The 18,995-nt window shown below is 45.1% G+C and overlaps 1 protein-coding gene across 3 annotated transcripts in view; it reads left to right on the top strand.

The window, feature by feature from the left end:
- The window catches only part of VPS41 (VPS41 subunit of HOPS complex), a 184,930-nt gene that overhangs the window by 90,611 nt on the left and 75,324 nt on the right, over nt 1-18,995 (top strand). For all 3 annotated transcript variants that reach the window (XM_072599093.1, XM_072599092.1, XM_072599094.1), the window contains 2 exons: nt 6,717-6,779; nt 8,771-8,836. In XM_072599093.1, the coding sequence (XP_072455194.1) occupies nt 6,717-6,779; nt 8,771-8,836 (129 nt within the window). The remainder of the gene's footprint in view (nt 1-6,716; nt 6,780-8,770; nt 8,837-18,995) is intronic.

Raw genomic sequence — 18,995 nt, 5'->3', positions numbered from 1 at the left:
CAGCATACAACATGACAGTGGTGCCACATTCATGGTCATTTAAGGAGAAAGGAACATACCTTGAGTCAGGGGCACTGAAGCAGAAATAAGTTAGGAATGACCATGGCAAGCTGGTGATGCCTTGCTTTCAGAGCTTTGGACCAGAGCCAGATACTCCCAGAATTTGGAGCTTATACAATACCTTGTTCTGTTCCTTTATTTAGCATTTTTCAGGTTTTCTTACAATTCCATCTTCCCTGGAGAACAGCCGATCTCACAGTAAAACTTCCTAAGAACTTCCAACTTCCAGCTGAGCTTATAAGGGATTTATTTCACGCAGCAATGTGAGTTTCAGTAATGTGGCCCACCCAAACCTATAAAATCCTTTTGGTTTGAAATCTAGATTAACTTACTTTACACTATGCTACTTTGTACTTTGGTGGGTAAGCAGTAGATAATAGTTTTTAGTCGTTACAGGAAAAAATAGGAAGGGATGTGCAAGGCATAGTGACTTATCTCCATATCAGATTCCTAGCTAGCTCTGGGGCCCAGTGGGTGGAGCATTAGGCCTGGAATCAGCAGTATCTGAATATGGGAACTCCGGCATTTGCTAGCCATGTGACTTCACCTTTGTTTGCCTCAGTTTAGTTTCCTTTAACTGTAAAATGGAGAGCATAGTGACACGTACTTTGCAGGGTTGTTGTAAGGAGCCAATGAGATAGTATTTATGAAGTGCTCAGCACAGTGCCTCCAACAGATTAGGACTCAATGCAAACCAGAAGTAAGAAGCAGTCGAGCATCTTGCTAGAGATTGAGTTGAAAAGGTGCAGACCTGGCTTGTTTGTGTATTTTTCTCGCTGATTTCCTTATAACATCTTGTTTATTCCTTCATCCATCCAGCTAATATTCATGCCACGTGGTGCCAGATCCTTGGGGGCTCAGCAGCTCTTGCCGGGGCTCACGTGGTTTCCCAGGATGGGGACAGGAGGTTGTCGGGGCCACTGTTTTCTAGTCATTTCTTCTCATGGTTGTCCTGCCATCTACATTATGCATTCACAATTTTCAAGGAACATTCATCACTTGCCATTTAAATGATCATTTACCCCATTATTCAGCCTGCAGTCTTCTGGTATCTGCCTGTTCATTTACTGCTACATCAATCTTTTCCATCAGGTGCACACCACCAGTTAGTTACCCCTATATACCCTTCAACTGACTAAAAATAATGTATCTTTTATTTTAAAAATTACCTTGTCTTGAGTGTTCATTATGTGCCCACAACTTTCCTACATTGATGGTCAAAGGTCTGTTGAGTTTAGACCAACAGAGAAGCCTTCTCTGCCGCCCCATGGTCAGCTTTGGAAGCTTGTAGCAATCCTCCTCTCTTCCCTGCAGTGTTAACTCACACATGTGTTTCTTAAATGTGGACGTTAGACTACCTTGAATATAGGATTTAACATGAGAGAGGTGTGTTTTGTGACAATCTGGGGAAGAAACAGCAACCTCTGGGTATAGATTCAATAAATGTATTCTTGACCTAAACACAAATGGGCGTATTTTGCAAGAATCAAGCCCTTTCCCTTGGGTCACCAGAAATTCAGGTTGATGGAAGGAACTTAGATGAAGTAACCACTTTAACATCCATTGATTCACTCTACTGTGCCGTTACTGTGGGCTGCCTAAGTATCACTTTAAAGACAGACAAAAAGGTAGGCCTAGGTGTCCATAGGACAGAGGACCCCAAAGGAGACCCATTGTTCAGTCCTTGGCTGGGACTGTGACTTCACTGGGGTGGAATCACCTTCTCCACTCATGCACACTCCAGCCTGTCCACCTCATTCTCTGCCATTCTCTGCCATTCATAAAGGATTTGCCCTGTGCTTTGAAGGTCTTCCTTGGCTTCTTTAATATGTAACGATCATCAGATGTATTTGTGATCTGACTGGCGTGCCGTAATTCCTCTTGTTATGTGGCAAGCCCCCTTGCTTCTCACTCAGCTCCTCCTGGAACACGGTAGATCGTCTCTGAGTTTTGTACTTCCCTTACACTGACCGTATGTCTTCTTGTTGCCTTTTGTCTGACTTGTAGTTTGATACCATGAGTCACAGCAGTGTCTGGAAAATAGTGGTATTAAAAAGAGGGTCTTTTGTTTTTGACCCTGGACAAGTAACAGGACCTGAGCCTGGGAGTTACAGTGCAAATAGCTCCTGGTACCGGTGAAATCAGACTCCTGAGCCAGATAGCCAAACAAATAAACAATTATAAGTATACATATATATAGAGAGAATATAAATATGCTTATACATATATATGTTTGCACATGTGTATACGTAGACATACACACAGATGTTTGCATGTGTGTGCATGCATACACCCAAGCATGTGTGTATTTACATGCACGCACATCTGAATCTGTCTATACCCTTTCAGATCATTGTTTGAGGTGTGTGGGCTTTCCTGGTGGGAGGCAGCTGGTGATCATTGAGATGGCCATCCCAGGCCTCTTTCATTTCCAGAGTGTGAATTCTCTTTGAGGTCCTGACTCCAAATTCCATCCTCTTTTTCCTGTCCCAGAGTCGGTGTCAGCACCTTTATCCATTTCATTTTTTTATTAAATTTATTTATTTTTAGTTTTTGCTGTTTACTTCCATAAGATTTTGAGTTCCAAAGTTTCTCCCCATCATTCCCCTCCCTCCACCCCAAGATGCTGTGTAATTTGATATAGATTCATATTAAACCTATTTTCACATTAGTCATGTTGTTAAGAAGAATTAGAACAAATGGGAGATATCACGAGAAAAAGAAACAAAACCAATGAAAAAGAGAGAGCACATAGTATGTTTGGTCTGCATTCAGACTCCATACTTCTTTTTCTGGATGTGGATAATATTTTCCATCCTGTGTCTTTTGGAGTAGTCTTAGATCCTTGCCTTGCTGAGAAGAGATCCATTTCACATTTTTAACCTTTAAAGGTTGGCTCAGGACAACTCTCCATTTTCCGTGTTCTTCTTTATTTTCATTTTTAGTCTTCAGTTTGATTTTGGTCTTTGCATTTGTTCTCAGTGGTTGTTGATCTGACTCCGTGAGCTGAGGCAGAAGGTCTCGCACCACAGTCACCAGGCATTTCCTGGAGAAATAGAACCCCTGGAAGGCCTGGCTTCACATCTTAGCCATGGAATCCTAGGGACTTCAGCTGCATCATCTGGAAAACAAAATATTTGAATCTGATGGACTCAAAGGGTCCTCAGCTCACTCTAAACCTATAATCATGTTTCCTCAGATACCCTTATGCGTGTGTGTGTGTGTGAGTGAGTGAACTTCCTTGATGCTTCCTTACTGTCCCCCACCTTTTAACATGTTCCTTGAATTACATATTCTTCATATAAGTTTCTGATCAGTCCACAAGCCGTTGGTCATCCTTGCCTCTTTATTCCAATTTTTTCCATTGTTTTTTACCTTTACGTTGAAGTCACTGAATATCAAGGTCGATGGTCACTTGATTGAAAGATTCTTGTGAAATTCTTCAAAAAACATACTCTCTGACTTTGCATTCGGTAACATATAAGTGCTTGTTTATGCTTCCGAACACAAGATGACCAGGGGTCTTGGAAAGCAGTCTGTCTTGTTGACTTTGGTAGATGACGGAGCTGCATTCCAACTTCTTTATTTGTCTCACCAAGAAGAATCCGTGAACTGCCCTGTATTTCCCTGAAGGGGTGTGGTTTCTTCTGGTCCATGTGGATATGGTGAAGTTCATCCAGGAGAGTTACCTTGTTAGTCATGGACAGAAACTGCAGATTAAGAAAATCAGAAATTTAGATGCGAGTCTGTAGTTTGTCTACAACCTCAGTGATGCCTAGTGGCTTTGTGGTGAAATGCCAAGACAGAGCTTGGGGTTGTAGGCCTTGCTTAGGATCCATCTTCCACTCTTGGTTAGGTGTGTGGTCTTACCTTCCTACTGATATCTATTGACTCATCATCTCTCTGCGCCTCCTCACCTGTAAAGCACAGGTGAAGATTCTTGCCATGCACACCTGCAAGGACTGTGTGGATGAAGGCTCTTTGAGAGCCCAACAAGCTCCATACCTTCACTCCCCCTGTGCTCCTGTGACCACGTCAGTGGGCTGCCCTTCCTGGGAGCAGATCTCAGCACAGTTTTATTTCCTTCTCTTCTCTTATCTCTTCCCATGCCAGCCCAGTACTGGAGGTCTACCCAGTGCCCTGGGCCTATCACTAGATGACTTCACATCTCTGGGTCCTAGCAGAGTACAAAGGTCTGCTGCTGGCTAGCCCTTGTTGTGTGTGTGCCTGGTTGCCCTCTTGCCCCTTCCTCCATTTCTCTGATGTTTGCTTTGTGGTGCTTCTCCCGGGCAGCTCTTCACAGATGATGGTTATTCCCGGCTCATGCCTCCCATCCCCTCTGCCTTGCCCATCAATTTCATTCTTCAGAAGCTGGTATTCTGTGACTTGCAGCCATCTGGAGCTGCAGAAGTGAGAATTATATTATTGCATTTTTCTGTCTCTTCCCTGGCAGAAGGAGTTCCTCAGAGGCCAGAAGCCTTTTTATGTTTTTATGTTTAATAGGTCACAGTAGCCCCTCTCTCCCCCCCCAAAAAGTATGGCTTTAGCCTAACTCACCTGGACAGCTTCAGCTGACTGATTTTTTGGCCACCATCATTCTCCAAGACTGTTTACTAAGTTGTAGGGTGATGGCCATCTGCATGTGTGTGAGAAGAACAGACTTCCCAAGTATTCCCTCCCTTTGGGCTTCACCTGCCTAGAATTGCTGCGACATAAAGCTTTGGGTTGTGTGCTGGTTAAAAGTGGACCTGCCTGGCACCACCCTGACTCCCCATTGTCCCTTCCTTCAGGGCTCCCCTTGAGACCAGGCCGCCTCAGCCCTCACTTGGAATCTTTGTTCTTCACTTGGCTTATTAAATAACCCAGAGAAATTGCAAATAATTCACTTAAAAGAGCCAAACTCTTAGCAGGAGCAGCCAAATTCACAAACAGAGGCATGGAGTTCATTGCTTTACCTGACCCCTTGTGGAACCCAAAGAAGAGAGAAAAGAAAAACAAAGCTGGAGATTTCTTCAAACCCGGAGGCTGACTCCTCCAGTCCCCAAGTCTGCCTGCTCCTTCAGGCTCCTGCAGATGTGGGGTCAGGGAACTGCACTCCTGAACCCCGCTTCCGCCTCTCATCAGTCACCCTCCTCCCCTTGGTCACATTAGTGTTCAGGACTCTCCCATTGCCCTCTTCCTCTAGGGAGATGGATTGCACTCTTTCCAGCTCTGGACAGTAGATTTTTCAATTTTCCTTTGAGAAACAATGCTCAGATTCATCTGAGAGTTGTCATCTCTAGCAAAATCTGCAACCAGCAGTTTGGAGATTTTCCGGGAACAAACACTGTGGTTGTTACAGCAGTTGTTTCTCACAGTTCTTCTCCCCTTATTTCCCTTTCAACTGAGAACCCCCAGGGGCCCCTCTTAATGAGGGTGTCAGCCCCTGCCCAGCTCTCAGGGCACTGGACCCAGTGCTATAGGGGATAAAAGAACAGAAAACATTCAGACCTGGTTTCAGGCCTCTGGAAATAGTTTAATCTTTGCTAATCTGAATTTTGGCCGCACAGAAATATGCCTACTACCACTGGTACTGTTGCTGCAGAATGACCTCCTTTCCTACAGCTAACTATCCCTCCCTCCACCCCCCCACCCCCCCAAAAAGAAGCCAAGTTCTCAGAGAACCAGTGTCTGGAGGATGCAAGCTAGAGATCAGACAACAGAGCTGGCCCTGGATCCCGGAAGACCTGGGTTCAGGTTTGGTCTCTGATAATGGAGGGGGAGCTCAGCAAGTCCCCAACGTCTTAGCACTTGGCTCACTGCAGAGCCTGGCTGAACGGCATTGGTCGAAGGAGCTCCCGACTCTGAGGAGATAAAGAGGGCAGAGTTGGGGAGATGCCAAGTGGAAGGAGGCTAGGCCGGTGATATTGCTGCTTCCTGCACCCTACCTCCTATCCTGGAGGTGTATCAGTTCCCAGTCCTGTGCTGGGCACTTTGTCGTCCCTCAATAAATGCTTTTTGCCTTGACAAACTTGAGGTCAGTCTTGAACTCCATGGTGTGAAGGCTGAAATCGAGTAGACAGAAATTGAGCAAGGTTGCACTGAGATTCCTAAAGCTTAATCTTTTTCCTGTATTCATCTAGCCCCCAAAGGTTAAGGCATAACATGTTTTTATGTATTTTTATTTCCTTTTGGGAATTAAACAAAAATTAATTGAAGCTGTAGAAAAGGGGCAGGTTGTGAATAAAATGGAGTGGCCTGATCTTCAGGATAAGCTGATAAAGTGGGGCTTGCTTTCTCTTCTGTGCCCTCAAAGCACAGGGATCAGTGACTCACACAAACGCAGACCCTGGTAGGAATAGTTTGCAGAAGGCAGTGAAAGAATATTAATAACGTATTCATATCTGTTTCATTTTGAAAGGGTCGTTTCCATTGAATAGAACAGATTTGTGGTGAGCAAAGGGACCTCTTTGTCTGTGCGGTGCTTGTAAAAACTTAATTACAGTGGAGAGGCCGGTCCTGATGAAATTGTTTTCATAAGCTATTTAATGGAAATTGCAAAGGCCTTGGAATTATTCAATGTTCTACACATTATAATGAAAGCATGCATTGTTCCCCACTCAGCGATCTTTGGTGGGAGGGAGTATGAGCTGACTCGATCCGTTTGTATTTTTTAGGTGCAAGTATTTGGACTGTATTCCGGGGAAGAGTTTCATGAGACTTTTGACTGTCCTATTAAAGTAAGTATGTGGTTCCTTTTTCCTGTAAGGATCTTTGCCTAGATGGACAAGAGACCCAGACCAGTGCAGGAGGAGGTTTTCCCTTATCCAGCCTTCTGTTCATTTAGCTGATCTTTTGAGTGTCTGGTAAACTTCAGAGCTAGGAGAGATAGAAAGTTGAACAAGATTCAGGCCTAGTCCCAAGGAGAGCCTAAGCTGATGGGGAGAAGAAGACTCAAAGACACCAGAAGAGGAAAGGGTTTTTATCTAAATTCCATGAGAGATAGAAGCAGACTGTGCCAGCGATCCAGAGGAGAAAGGCTTTCTGACTGGACTGACTGGAGTAGGCATCATGGCAAAGGCTGCCTATAGGGGTGTAGGCTTCACCCCTCCCTGTGTGCCCATCCTCCCAGGCTCCCTGCTTTCCCCTCTCTGTGTACCCACCCTCCCAGGCTCCCCGCTCCTCCCTCCACCTCTCCCTTCCTCCACCAGGCTAACACCTTTGACCTGTTTCCTTTCTACCATCCCATCCCCTCTGCATTCTGCTCTCGGGCCAGCACTCCCTGAGGTTAGCAGCACCTTCCCTGTGAGATCACCTCCCAGGGAGGCTGTGCCTGTGTCTTTGAATGCTTTCTCCTCCATTAAAGTGAACTCCTTGAGGGAAGGACAGTGTTTGTGCTTAGCTTTGTACACCAGCACTTAGCCTGGGACAGTGCAGTGCAACTTCATGCTCCTGTTCAAGGCCAGTGTGAGGTTACTGCTGAGTTTTAATAGGATTGCTTATTGGATTCAGGGCTATCAGTAAAGAAACTTAAGATTTATAGTTGCAGTTATTAGTGATATTTTAATGAGAATTGGTACCAACTCAGGAAGACATAAGGAAGCTCACTCACCTTAGCTGCAGATGTTCTGGACATGATCCCATTCTCTACAGAAGGACCATTGTTTCTGTGGCATTTTATTGAGATTGTCTCCTGAGAGCCTCATAACACACATGTGAGACAGGTCATCTAGGTATTATTATCCCCATTTTACCAGCCAGGAAACTGAGGTTCAGAGAGGTTGAGGGGCCTGTGGCCCCACAACTAACAGATGTCAGAGATGGAATGGAATCTCCAAGCCAACGCTGTGCCCACTGCCTTTTGGGAGGCTAGGCAGGAGTAGTGCCCCTTGGTCACGTCTCACCATTCTCTTTCTGCCAGCCTCGAGCTGGTAATGGAGGGATCCTGGCAGCTGGGAAGGGTCCCTGGGAGGAGCACACACAGTCTCTGCCAGCCATTAAAATGGCATGAAAATACATTTCTCTTAAAGAAAGTTATGGAAGGTATCAAGTTTAGCTCTGCTTAAGAAGCCGCATGCCCCTATAGTGTGTCACCAGGGAGTGATGTCCCCCTGATGGCCTGGATGTTGGAGGGAAGCTGAGTCGTACATGGACTGGGCCTACAGGTTGTGTTTAGGGATACCATAGAAAGCATATGGTCAGAGTACAGTGCTCACCCTGGAGAAAGTCATATCCCAGGAGCTGAGGACTACAAGCCCAATTCCATACTCACTGGCTATTTGACCTTGATAAAGGCATCTCTTTGAGCATCAGTTTGCTAAGCTGTTAAATGGGAATATCAGTACCTGTGCTACCCCCTGCATAAGACTGTGTGCTGAAAGGTGAGAAGCAGAAGTGGTTTGTTACCCAAGGAGGACTGAACTGTTTGTGGAGAGATCACTGAACTTTTAGGGAGGAACACAGACTGTGTCCTCCAGCCTCATTGGCTTTTTTACAGTTTTGTGCCCTTGGAGACCCAGCACCCCTCTTGCTGGCATCTCCCAGGGCACATGTATTTCTGGTGGACAGTTGTGAGGTATCCTCAGCCACTATGGGGCATCAAGGTCTCCTGGGGGCGGGCACTTGGCCCAGGGCCTGCGCATTCAGGGCCTTGGCCCAGGGCCCGCTCATTCAGGGCCTTGTCCCACATGAAAGCTAAATGAATTGAAATTACATTTCTCTCCTTTTGCAGATTATTGCGATTCACCCCCAGTTTTTGAGGTCTCATTACAAGCAGTTTGTAACCGGAGGAAAGAAGGTGAGTGGCAAGCGATGCTTTTTTATCCTAAAATGGAGCATTTGGGATTTCTCTTTATTTAGTTGTGAAATGTTTAAGTTTTTGTTTGAGTGACTCTTTTTTCTTAGTAAAGCCTTCCTATATTCTGAAAAGTTTAAAATATTATTTATTAAAGTAATGTATTTCAGAAGTCATAATAAAGGGAAGAGAAATACCTCTTTGGATGGGGGAGGGAGATTAGTCTCAATGCTGTCCAGTGTTGTTTGCTTGGAGTAGTGGGGAGAAAACAGAATGTGACTGATAGTGGTGCAGGTCCAGGCCATAGCCTGACTCCTGGGGTGGTTGGACTTCTGGGGGCCCAGCTCTCCAGACTTTCCCAGCAGGTCCTTGGGGTCACACTCATGGTGTTCCCCCAAAAGGGTGACCCTCCTGGAGAGGCCTTCTCTCCTGGGGTCCTCACTTGCCTGTTATTTTGGCAGCCTCCGGGTCAGACATGAGTAGATGTCCTGTTGGAAAGAATAGCCTGTAGACATCTGTGGCCATCAAGTCTCTAGGAAAGTCTTAGGAAAATTCTGAGTGTTCTTCATACTGCGGTTGTCTTACATCTCTATGATGTGCCTTCCCAGAATTCCCAAAAGAAAAAAGACCGAGGTGCCTCAGTGTGATCAGGCATGGTTTTATCTGAGGTTTGTGTCATCTTGTAATCACATGCATTTTTATGCATTAATCATAAACAGTGCATTGAAGAAGTAGGCCTCAACACAACACTAACACTCAGACACTCGGTTTGAAAATTCCCAGGTCCTGGGGGATTTTCCTCCCACAACCCTTGTTTTGCACACATAATAATATCTGTTTTAAAAATGAGGAAACTGAGGCTCTGAGTTACTTGACTATGATCACATAGCTCAGAGGTATTTAAGAATTTGAGGCCAGGTCTCCTGTCTTCAGGTCCCTCACACTGCAGTCCCCTGGATCCTCTTGGGTTTGGCCAATGGGGCATAAGCCCCATGGCCAGGGTGGGCAAGACTCTCAGTCAGAGCCCAGAGAAGACTGCCCCACAGAGACCAGCTCTACCTAAGGAGGCTGCCTGTCTGTGTTGGGTGGCCTTCCAGGTCACCATCACAGGAGAACACAGACTGGTGTCAGACCTCAGACTGGAAGTGGCTGCACTCCATCTGACAGGGAGGCAGGAGGGGCAGTGATGAGTTTCCTGGTCTTGGGGAGGGGCAATGATGAATTTCCTGGTCTTGGGAGAGGCAGGGACATCTACTGCCTCAGGATGCCTAGTGAAGGTCACAAGGGATTTTTAAATGAAGTTGTTCTTCAGTCTGGGAACAGGAATCTTTTGGAAGGTCACTCTGATGGAGCACGAGGGATTGCATGTTTGCCCTCTGCCAACTCTTGTTTAAAGTGCCAAAGTTAAGGGAGAATGAGACAGGATGCTTCTTTTGAGCCAGAGGTGCATGAGGGGCATTATTGTCTAAGTAACTGGAAGGACTTTAATTTGTACTGTGACTTTTACTTCCCTGAGCAGTGGGCTGGCTCATGGGCATCCCATGGCAACAGGAGAGGGCTAGAGGTGGGACAGGGCTGTGAGCCCCGGCTGCTTGGGCCTCTTCCTCCCTTGGCATCTTCTCATAGCTGCCAGGAGTCTGGCCCTGTGGCTGCACTCACTTGAAATCAAGAAGGGAGACTTGGGCCTGCAGATGGAAACTTCTATTGGAGATTTTCAGGGGAGCTCCGTAGCTCTTGTGTGCCAAGGCTGGATAGGTGGGAGTGTGAAGAGCTGATTCCAAATTCTGTTTTGTTTCCAAGCTGAAAAAAGCAGCAGCTGCAGCCACAGCTACAGCCTCCAAAGGGCTCCCGAACCCTGATCTACAGAAGAGCTTGTGGCCTCAACAGGAGGCTGGGGCTCAGGCAGGGAGTGGGGAAGCAGCCCGGCTCCTGTTTGGAGCAGCTGCCACCAATGTCGGTGGTTTGGTGACTTGCCAGCTGTTCTCAGTCAGCAGATTTACCTGGGCTTTCGGTGCCCTTTACCTTTGAACTCTCTCATAATAGCAGGGTGGACAACTTTGACAAATTATTAAATTGTCAGAATGCTGTCCGCGGCAGAGTTCATTTTTAGAAAGCAGAGAGTCAGCTCTTTGACATGGTGGGGGCTAGGCAACCAGGACAGGCTGCCTCTTAAGCTTCAAAGCAGCAGCCAGCCTGAGCCCATCAAGCACACATACATAGTAGTGCTGGGCCCAAACAGGACCCGAACCTACTGGTTTTACTGTCCACTAGCCCACTCTTCTTTTCTGACCAGAACCCAAAAGCATTTTAAATTTTATAAGGAAGAAATTCATTTTAAAAAAAAAAGGGTGGTGTCAAAATGTGTTGTTATTTCATTAGCCCCATGATGGAGGCAGCTGAGTGGAACAGTGGATAGTGTGTTGGGCCTGGAGTCAGGAAGATTCCTCCCAAGGTCAAATCCAGCTGCTGTGTGACCCTGGGCAAGTCACTTATCCCTGTTTGCCTCAGTTTCCTCATCTGTAAAATGAGTGGGAGAAGGAAACGGCAAACCACTCCAGTTTCTCTGCCAAATAAACTCCCGATAGCATCATAGACAGTCAGAGACAACTGAAAAAGACTGAACCATAATAAGAAGCCCCAGGATTCTTCTCTTCCTGCACTAAAGTCCCGTTCCAGGCCTCACTGAAGTGTGAGGGCAATCTGGATTTGTGTCAAGTGTCGCAGAGACAATACAAGCCCTGGCAGGGGCACCAGCACATGCTGGGTGTTGATGTAGCTTCTTAAGGGTTCTGAAGTGCTTCGTGCACCAGTGAGATTCCCAGAATCTCTAAAAAGCAGATATCCAGGCATTACTGTTCTCATTTTATCTGTGAAGAAACGGAGACTCCAAGAGGTCTGACTCCCTCCAGGTCACTCATCTACTAAGGGTCCAACATAGGACCTGAACCCACATTTTCTTGACTTAAGTCCACAAGGCCACACTATCAGAAGAAACACAGGAGATTGAGGCCAGCCATGGATAGCATGCACATCCCTGCCATCTAGCTTCTGAGATGCCCATGACTAGGATATCAGCCATAAGGCCATGACAGACACTCAGGAGGAGCATCCTGTGCTCGAGGGTAGGGCTGCAGGGAGGATACCCATTGCTCCTTCAGCTATCAAATGAGGGCCGAATGGTTCCACTTTCCTGCATAAACAGTAAGCTTGGGGAACACCATGGGCTGCCAACCTCCATATTTGCTGGGCGTATTATTAAAGTTGGCATCCTTCTGGTGAGTCCCATCTTCACATGTGGTTTCAAAAACACAGCTCTAGAGATCTCAGAAGGCAAGGGTCTCTTGCAGTTCCTGGCAAGCCTGGCCTGTTAAATTTCTAGGGTGCCAAGTCGGGCTTAATGTATAGATCTCCACAGGCTTGCTTAGCTGGAGAAGGACCCCATCAGCACAATGAATTTCTCCTCCAAGGTGGAGGTTGGGCTGTGGCAGACAGTGTCTGCCGTAGGGAGGCCTTTTGGCCTTTCTTAAAGATGGGAAACATTAGCGTGGGAAGCAGGCCAGGGAGGCGTGGTAATGCCCCACACTGTGCTTGTGAACTTAAAACAATAGCATGCGACAGTGTGATGTGGCAGCTGGGAACGTTGCTCTGATCTTATGTTGAATTAATAATGATATCTGTCATCATTCATATACTGCTTTAAGGCTGACAAAGCATTTCTCAAATATGACCTCATTTGATCCTTACAACCAACCTCTGTGTTAAGTGCAATTATTATCCCCATTTTGCAGATAAGGAAACTGAGGCAGATAGGTTCAGTGGCTTGTCCAGGGTCACAGACCTAGTAGGTATTTGAGGCTGGATTTGAACTCAAGGCTTGCTGACACCAGTTCCAGCATTCCATATGCTGTGGTGCCCCTTGCTCCCTTACCTTTTAGCACTAGATGTATTTTTTTCAGTTTCATGAAGAGACAGAGGATGGGAAAGCTAATCTTCCTGTGCCTCAACCAAGTCTGGGGCGTTGGTTCATTTGTGGACATCACTCTTTAGGAAGGGCCTGCATCTGTCAGGGAAGCTCCAGAGGAGAAGGACTAGGATGTTGAGGTTCATCCTGCCATATTGAGAACTGGGAAAGAACTGGAGGCAGCTTGGGAGATGTGATGACTGTTCTGAAGTATTTGAGGCTGTTGTGTGGGAAAGGCATTTGACTTTATCTCTTTGGCTGTGGAGGAAAGAACTCAGACTGTGGGGGGTTGAGGCATTGTAGAGAAATCCATTGGTTTAATTGCCATCATCCCTGGCCCCTCCACTGCTGGTACCATTGTCCCTGGTGGGGCCGCCCCATTGATGAAGTTAGAAAACTAGGGTCGTGCAACACAAAGTGGAGCTGGGGCTTATCCCCACCACTGGACAGTTTCTTCAGTGCAGGGAATTTCTCCTGTTGCCTGGCCATCTCCACTGGAGAAACCAAAAGCTCTGGATGTTAGAACTCAGAAGACCACTCCTCTGCCTAGGGCTGTGCAGCTCTGGGTCACTAACCTGTGCTCGGAGAGATATGATGCAGAAAACGCTCAGAGATGAAAGTGAGCACCTTCTCCAGACCAGCATGTGTGGCTCTATCTTCAGCAGGCAAATAGGCTCCATTCTTCAAGGATGGAGCCTTAGTTGAACAAAACTCTTATTTACACTTCCTCAGAAATCCTTGGAGAGATTTCCATTTCACAGGCCCAGGATGAGGGGAGAAGCTGGGTCTTTTAGGTCCCCCCTATCACAGGGTACATTTGTCAATATGCTCAATTCCAAAAAGGTCTTGGGATTTCTGGGGAGGATCAGTCATTACCCCTCCCCATGTTATCAAAACAAAGTCCATGTGGCATAGTTCACAAAGACCTCCCAGTAATTGGCCAACTAAAAAATTCCCCCAAATATACTTCAGACTGTCCCCAAAACACAGTGCAGGGAAGGGAAGGGGTGCCAGGTCTACCAGTTGGTGGATCTGATTACCACTGTCACCCCAAAAGCTGAACATTATACAACTTTAATAACAATAAAACTAATGCACTATGTTTATCCTGGAGGTGTATCATTCATAAAGATATTGAGCTTATTCTATTTGTGTCTGTTTTCTGAATGTCCAAGTCAAGTCAGCACATTTATTCATCACCATGTGCCAGGCACTGGGCTAATGACTGTAGATGTAGTGAAATGCAAAAACATGGTCAAGTTCTATTGACTTCACCTTCACTCTCTTCTCTCTTCTGACATTGCCCCCACCCTCACATCTCAGTTACTACAATGGTTTCTGGGGTGTCTGCCTGTCTCCAGGCCCTCCCCAGTCCATCCTCCATCCCACTGCTAGCATGATATTCTTAAGGCACACATCTGACCATGTCACTCCCTCTCAATAAACTCCAATAGGTCCCATCACCCCAAGGCTCAAAAGCTTCTACTTTTTATTCGAAGCCCATCATAACAACCTTTCCAGTGTCGTTATAGTTTATTCCACCCTACATACTCTGAGATCCAGTAACCCTAGCATCTTTGCTGTCCTTCGGAGAAGACCTTTTGTCTCTATTTTTAAAAATAAATAATTATTTTTAGTTTTCAGCATTCACTTTTGTAAGATTTTGAGTTCTAAATTTCCCCCTTCCCAAGATGGCATGCAGTCTCATATAGTCTATATGTGTGTGTGTGTATACAATCATGTTAAACATACTTCCACATTAATCATGTTATGAAAGAAGAATTGGAACAAAAGAGAAAAACTACGAGAAAGAAGAAACAAAAAACAACAAAAAGAAAATATGCTTTGATCTGTATTCAGACTCCATAGTTCGTTCTCTGGATGTGGACAGCAGTTTCAATCATGTATCTTTTGGAATTGTCTTAGATCTTTCCATTACTGAGAAGAATCAAGTCTATCAAAGCTGATCGTTGCACACTGTGACTGTTACTGTTACAATGTTGCTGCCACTGTTACAATGTTGCTGTTACTGTGTACAGTGTTCTCCTCGTTCTGCTCACTTCACTCAGCATCATTTCACAGAAGTCTTTCCGAGTTTTCTGAAATCTTCTTGCTCATCATTTTTTATGGAAAAATAGTATTCCGTTATAATCATATACCACAAGTTGTTCAGCCATTCCCCAATTGATGGGCATCCCCTCGATTTCTAGTTCTTGGCCACCACAAAAAGAACTGCTATAAATATTTTTGTACATGTGGGTCCTTTTCCCTTTTTTATGATCTCGTTGGGATATAGACCTAGTAGCAGTATCACTTTGTCAATTGATTATGCATTTTCTCTGCAGTTAGAATGTTAGTACCCTCCATCTGTTAATTTTGATTATTTTAATTGTATCCTGTAAATAGCTTACTGGAACATAGTTGTCTCCTCCATTTAGCTCCTTGAAATTGGGGACCTTTTTTTTTTTTTTGCATTTCATTACATCTACAGCCCAGCACCTGGCACATGGTAATGAATAAATGTGGATACACAACTTAGATATAAAAGCTGATACTATAAAACAAATTAGGGGAGCAAGGTATAGTTTATCTCTCAGATTTATGGAGAATGGAGGAATTTGTGATCAAATGAGAAATAGAGAACATTATGAAATAAAAAATGGATAACTTTGATTACATTAAATTGAAAAGTTTTTGCACAAACAAACCCAATGCAACCAAGATGAGGAGGGAAGCAAAAAACTAGGAAAGAATTTTTACAACTAGAATCTATGGTAAAGGCCTCATTTCTAAAATATATAGAGAACTGAGTCAAATGTACAAGAATACAAGTCATTCCCCAATTGATAAATGGTCAAAGGATATGAACAGGCAGTTTTCAGAGGAAGAAATTAAAGCTATCTATAGTCATATGAAAAAAATGCTCTGAATCACTATTGATTAGAGAGATGCAAATCAAAACAACTCTGAGATACCACATCACACCTCTCAGATTAGCTAACATGACAAAACAGGAAAGTGATAAATGTTAGAGAAGATGTGGGAAAGTTGGAACACTAATTCGTTGTTGGTGGAGCTGTGAGCTAATCCAGCCATTCTGGAGAGCCATTTGGAACTATGCCCAAAGGGCTATAAAAATGTACACACCCTTTGATCCAGCAATATCACTTCTAGGACTGTATCCCAAAGAGATCATAAAGATGAGAAAAGGTCCCACATGTACAAAAATATTTATAGCAGCTCTCTTTGTTGTGGCCAAGAACTGGAAATCGAGGGCATGCCCATAAATTGGGGAATGGCTGAACAAGCTGTGGTATATGAATGTAATGGAATACTACTGTGCTGTAAGAAACGATGAGCAGGAAGACTTTGGGAAAACCTGGAAAGACTTGTTTGAACTGATGCTGAGTGAAGTGAACAGAACCAGGAGAACATTATATGTAGTAACAGCCACATTGTGCGAGGACTGTTTCTAATAGACTTTATTAGCCCTTCTCAACAATGCAAGGACCTAAAACAATTCCAAAGGACTCATGATACAAAATGCCTTCCATATCCAGACTATTTCCTTTTTTGTTACGTTTCATTGTGTTTTGTTTTTCTCATGGTTTCCCCATTTGTTATGGTTCCTCTGTGCAATATGATTGGTATGTAAATGTATTTAGTAGGAATATATGTATAGAGCCCATATCAGATGGCCTACTGTCTTGGGGAGGGAGGGAAAAGGGAAGGGGAGAAAATTGAACTCTTATGAAAGTGAATGTTGAAAACTGAAAGCAAATTAATAAATTTGGAAAAAAGAAAAAGAAAACAGAAGAGGCTGGGCCACTCTCTTGGCACCCCCTTTCCTCCCAGCCACAGGCCAGCCCATGTGCTTACAACGGAGCTTAGTTCCCAACCTGGACTCTTATTAAAGATGATTTCATTGTTTGAACTCTGTCATGGAGCTCAGTGCTTGACACATAGAAGGTGCATGATCAGTGATTATCGATGAGAGTTTTAGTCACTGACTCTGCCTTGTGTAGGATCTTCCTTCTTTCTCAGATGATTTGTAGAGAACGCTCTCATTGGATCATCCCTTCTTTTTCTCCTTCCATTGACCTTCCCAGCTGCCATCTTCCATGCTCCTCTGGTTCCCATATTTCTTTTTTCTTTAAAAGAAAAAGAAATCTTAGATTTGTTTTACATTCACCCTCGTAACAAGTATGCATAGTTCATGAGAACCAATTCCCACTTTGGTCATGTCCAAAAATGTGTCTCGTTTTGCATTTTAAGTCAGTCCCCTTGCTGGCAGGAGGCGATTTGACATTCAGATTTCCTCACATGAGTTTACCTTGTAAACAAATGGTCTGACATTCTCTTCACCCCCTTTTTGAAATCTTTTCTATTTTTTTTGAACAAAGTATCCCCTTCCAGGACCTCATTCGTTGTTGATTTTTTTAACACACTAAGTCCTAGTGAGGCATGTGTTGGAATTTGCCTTCTTTTAGTTTAGAGGCAGTAAGGGGGTGCCATTGTGCACAGAGTACTGGGCTTGGAGTCAGGAAGACTCATCTTCCTGAGTTCAAATCCAGCCGCAGACACTTACTAGCTCTGTGACCCTGGGCAAGTCACTTCACCCTGTTTGCCTCAGTTTTCTCTTCTGTAAAATGAGCTGGAGAAGGAAATGGCAAACCGCCCCACTATCTTTGCCAAGAAAATCCCAAATGGGTCACAAAGAGTCAGACATGACTGAGAAAACGACTGACCCAGAACTCTATTAGTTCATTTTGCTTAGCCCCTGCACTGTGTTTGTGTGTAAATGTTCTAGATATTCGAGAGCTTGGGTGTCACCACTGGCTTCTTTCTTGGCTCTTGTATTCTTTCCGCCCCTAGGGGCCTGTATCGGGCCTCGTGCATTCACAAAAGCCTTTTTTTGCTTCCCCTGCATTTTAGTCTCTTTCATTGTCAACAGGGAGCCCTTGAGCTTTGAGAAGAGGTGCTCCAGGCTCACTTTGGCCCTGCACAGAACCAGCCACTTCTCACACTCATTTTTGCCTGAAATCGGTTGCCTGCCTACAGTAAACCATCAAAACTTTGGACCAGCAAAGAATCCCCTTTGGCACGCACCCCTCTGGTTTGGGTTATTACTAACATTCACTGGCACTCAGCTGGTGCTTGTCCTTGGCCAAGTGTGTTACACCTGCCATGATGTGGAGTCATTCTTAGCCACCACCCCCCCCCCGCCCCCGGCAATGACTTGTCCCTTGTCCCACGGTGTCGACTTCTCCCAGACCCCATGCCTGCCCTCTTCCCGTGGCAGGGACGGTTTGGTTTTTGAAGCACTAAGTCATCTTCCTGCTTCTTTTAGCCTCACAGAAGCTGTAGAAGATGTTGTTGTTGAGTCATTCAGACATGTCAGCTCACCAGTACTGGCCGTGGGGCTTTCTTGGGAAACGTAACTGGAGTGGTTTGCCTTTTCCTTCTCCAGTTCATTTTACAGAAGAAGAAACAAGGTGAAGTGACTTACCCAGGGTCACACAGCTGGTAAGTGTCTGAGGCCAGATTTGAACTCAGGTCTTCCTGACTGCAGGCCCAGCACACTATCCGCTGAGCTATCTTAGCTGCCTTAGGAGATAAATAAAAATTCCTTATTTCTGTTTTAGACCCAGAATGGCAATTAGTGTCAGGCATCATTAGGATCCAGGTATCTTGACTTTTCATCATGTTCAGACAGATGAGGAAACTGAGATAAAATAACTAAGACAAACCACAGCTCTAGAGATTGGAGGGACTTCAGAGGCCTTCTAGGCCGACCTTTCATTTTACAGCTGAGGAGACTGAGGCACAGGGAGAATTAGTTACTTGTTCTAGATCACAGAACTCATGCTCTAGATCCAGTGCTCTTTGTAAACACCCCCCTCCCCCCCCCCCCCCCCGCCCCTGCATCCCTCATTGCTCTGATACTGGTTATGGCTTCAGTCCTATGATGTGAAATCTCAACTATAGTGAGCCATCAGTGGGACTTGGGAAATGTGTTTGTCATTCAGATTTTTAAAAAAAACACAAAGTGTTTGACTTATAGTTCAGACTGAAGCTGGGTAAATACCCTCGATGGAAAAACAATCTTGGACTGAGAGGAGGGCCCAGCAGAATTCCTCTTCATCTAAAGTGTAACACGCAGGTTTGACTTAGAGATACAGGCCCCTTGCAGCCTGGCAC

Source organism: Notamacropus eugenii, chromosome 3 (assembly GCF_028372415.1).
Source record: "Notamacropus eugenii isolate mMacEug1 chromosome 3, mMacEug1.pri_v2, whole genome shotgun sequence".
NCBI lineage: Eukaryota > Metazoa > Chordata > Mammalia > Diprotodontia > Macropodidae > Notamacropus > Notamacropus eugenii.
This window is presented reverse-complemented; position numbering and strand designations above follow the sequence as displayed.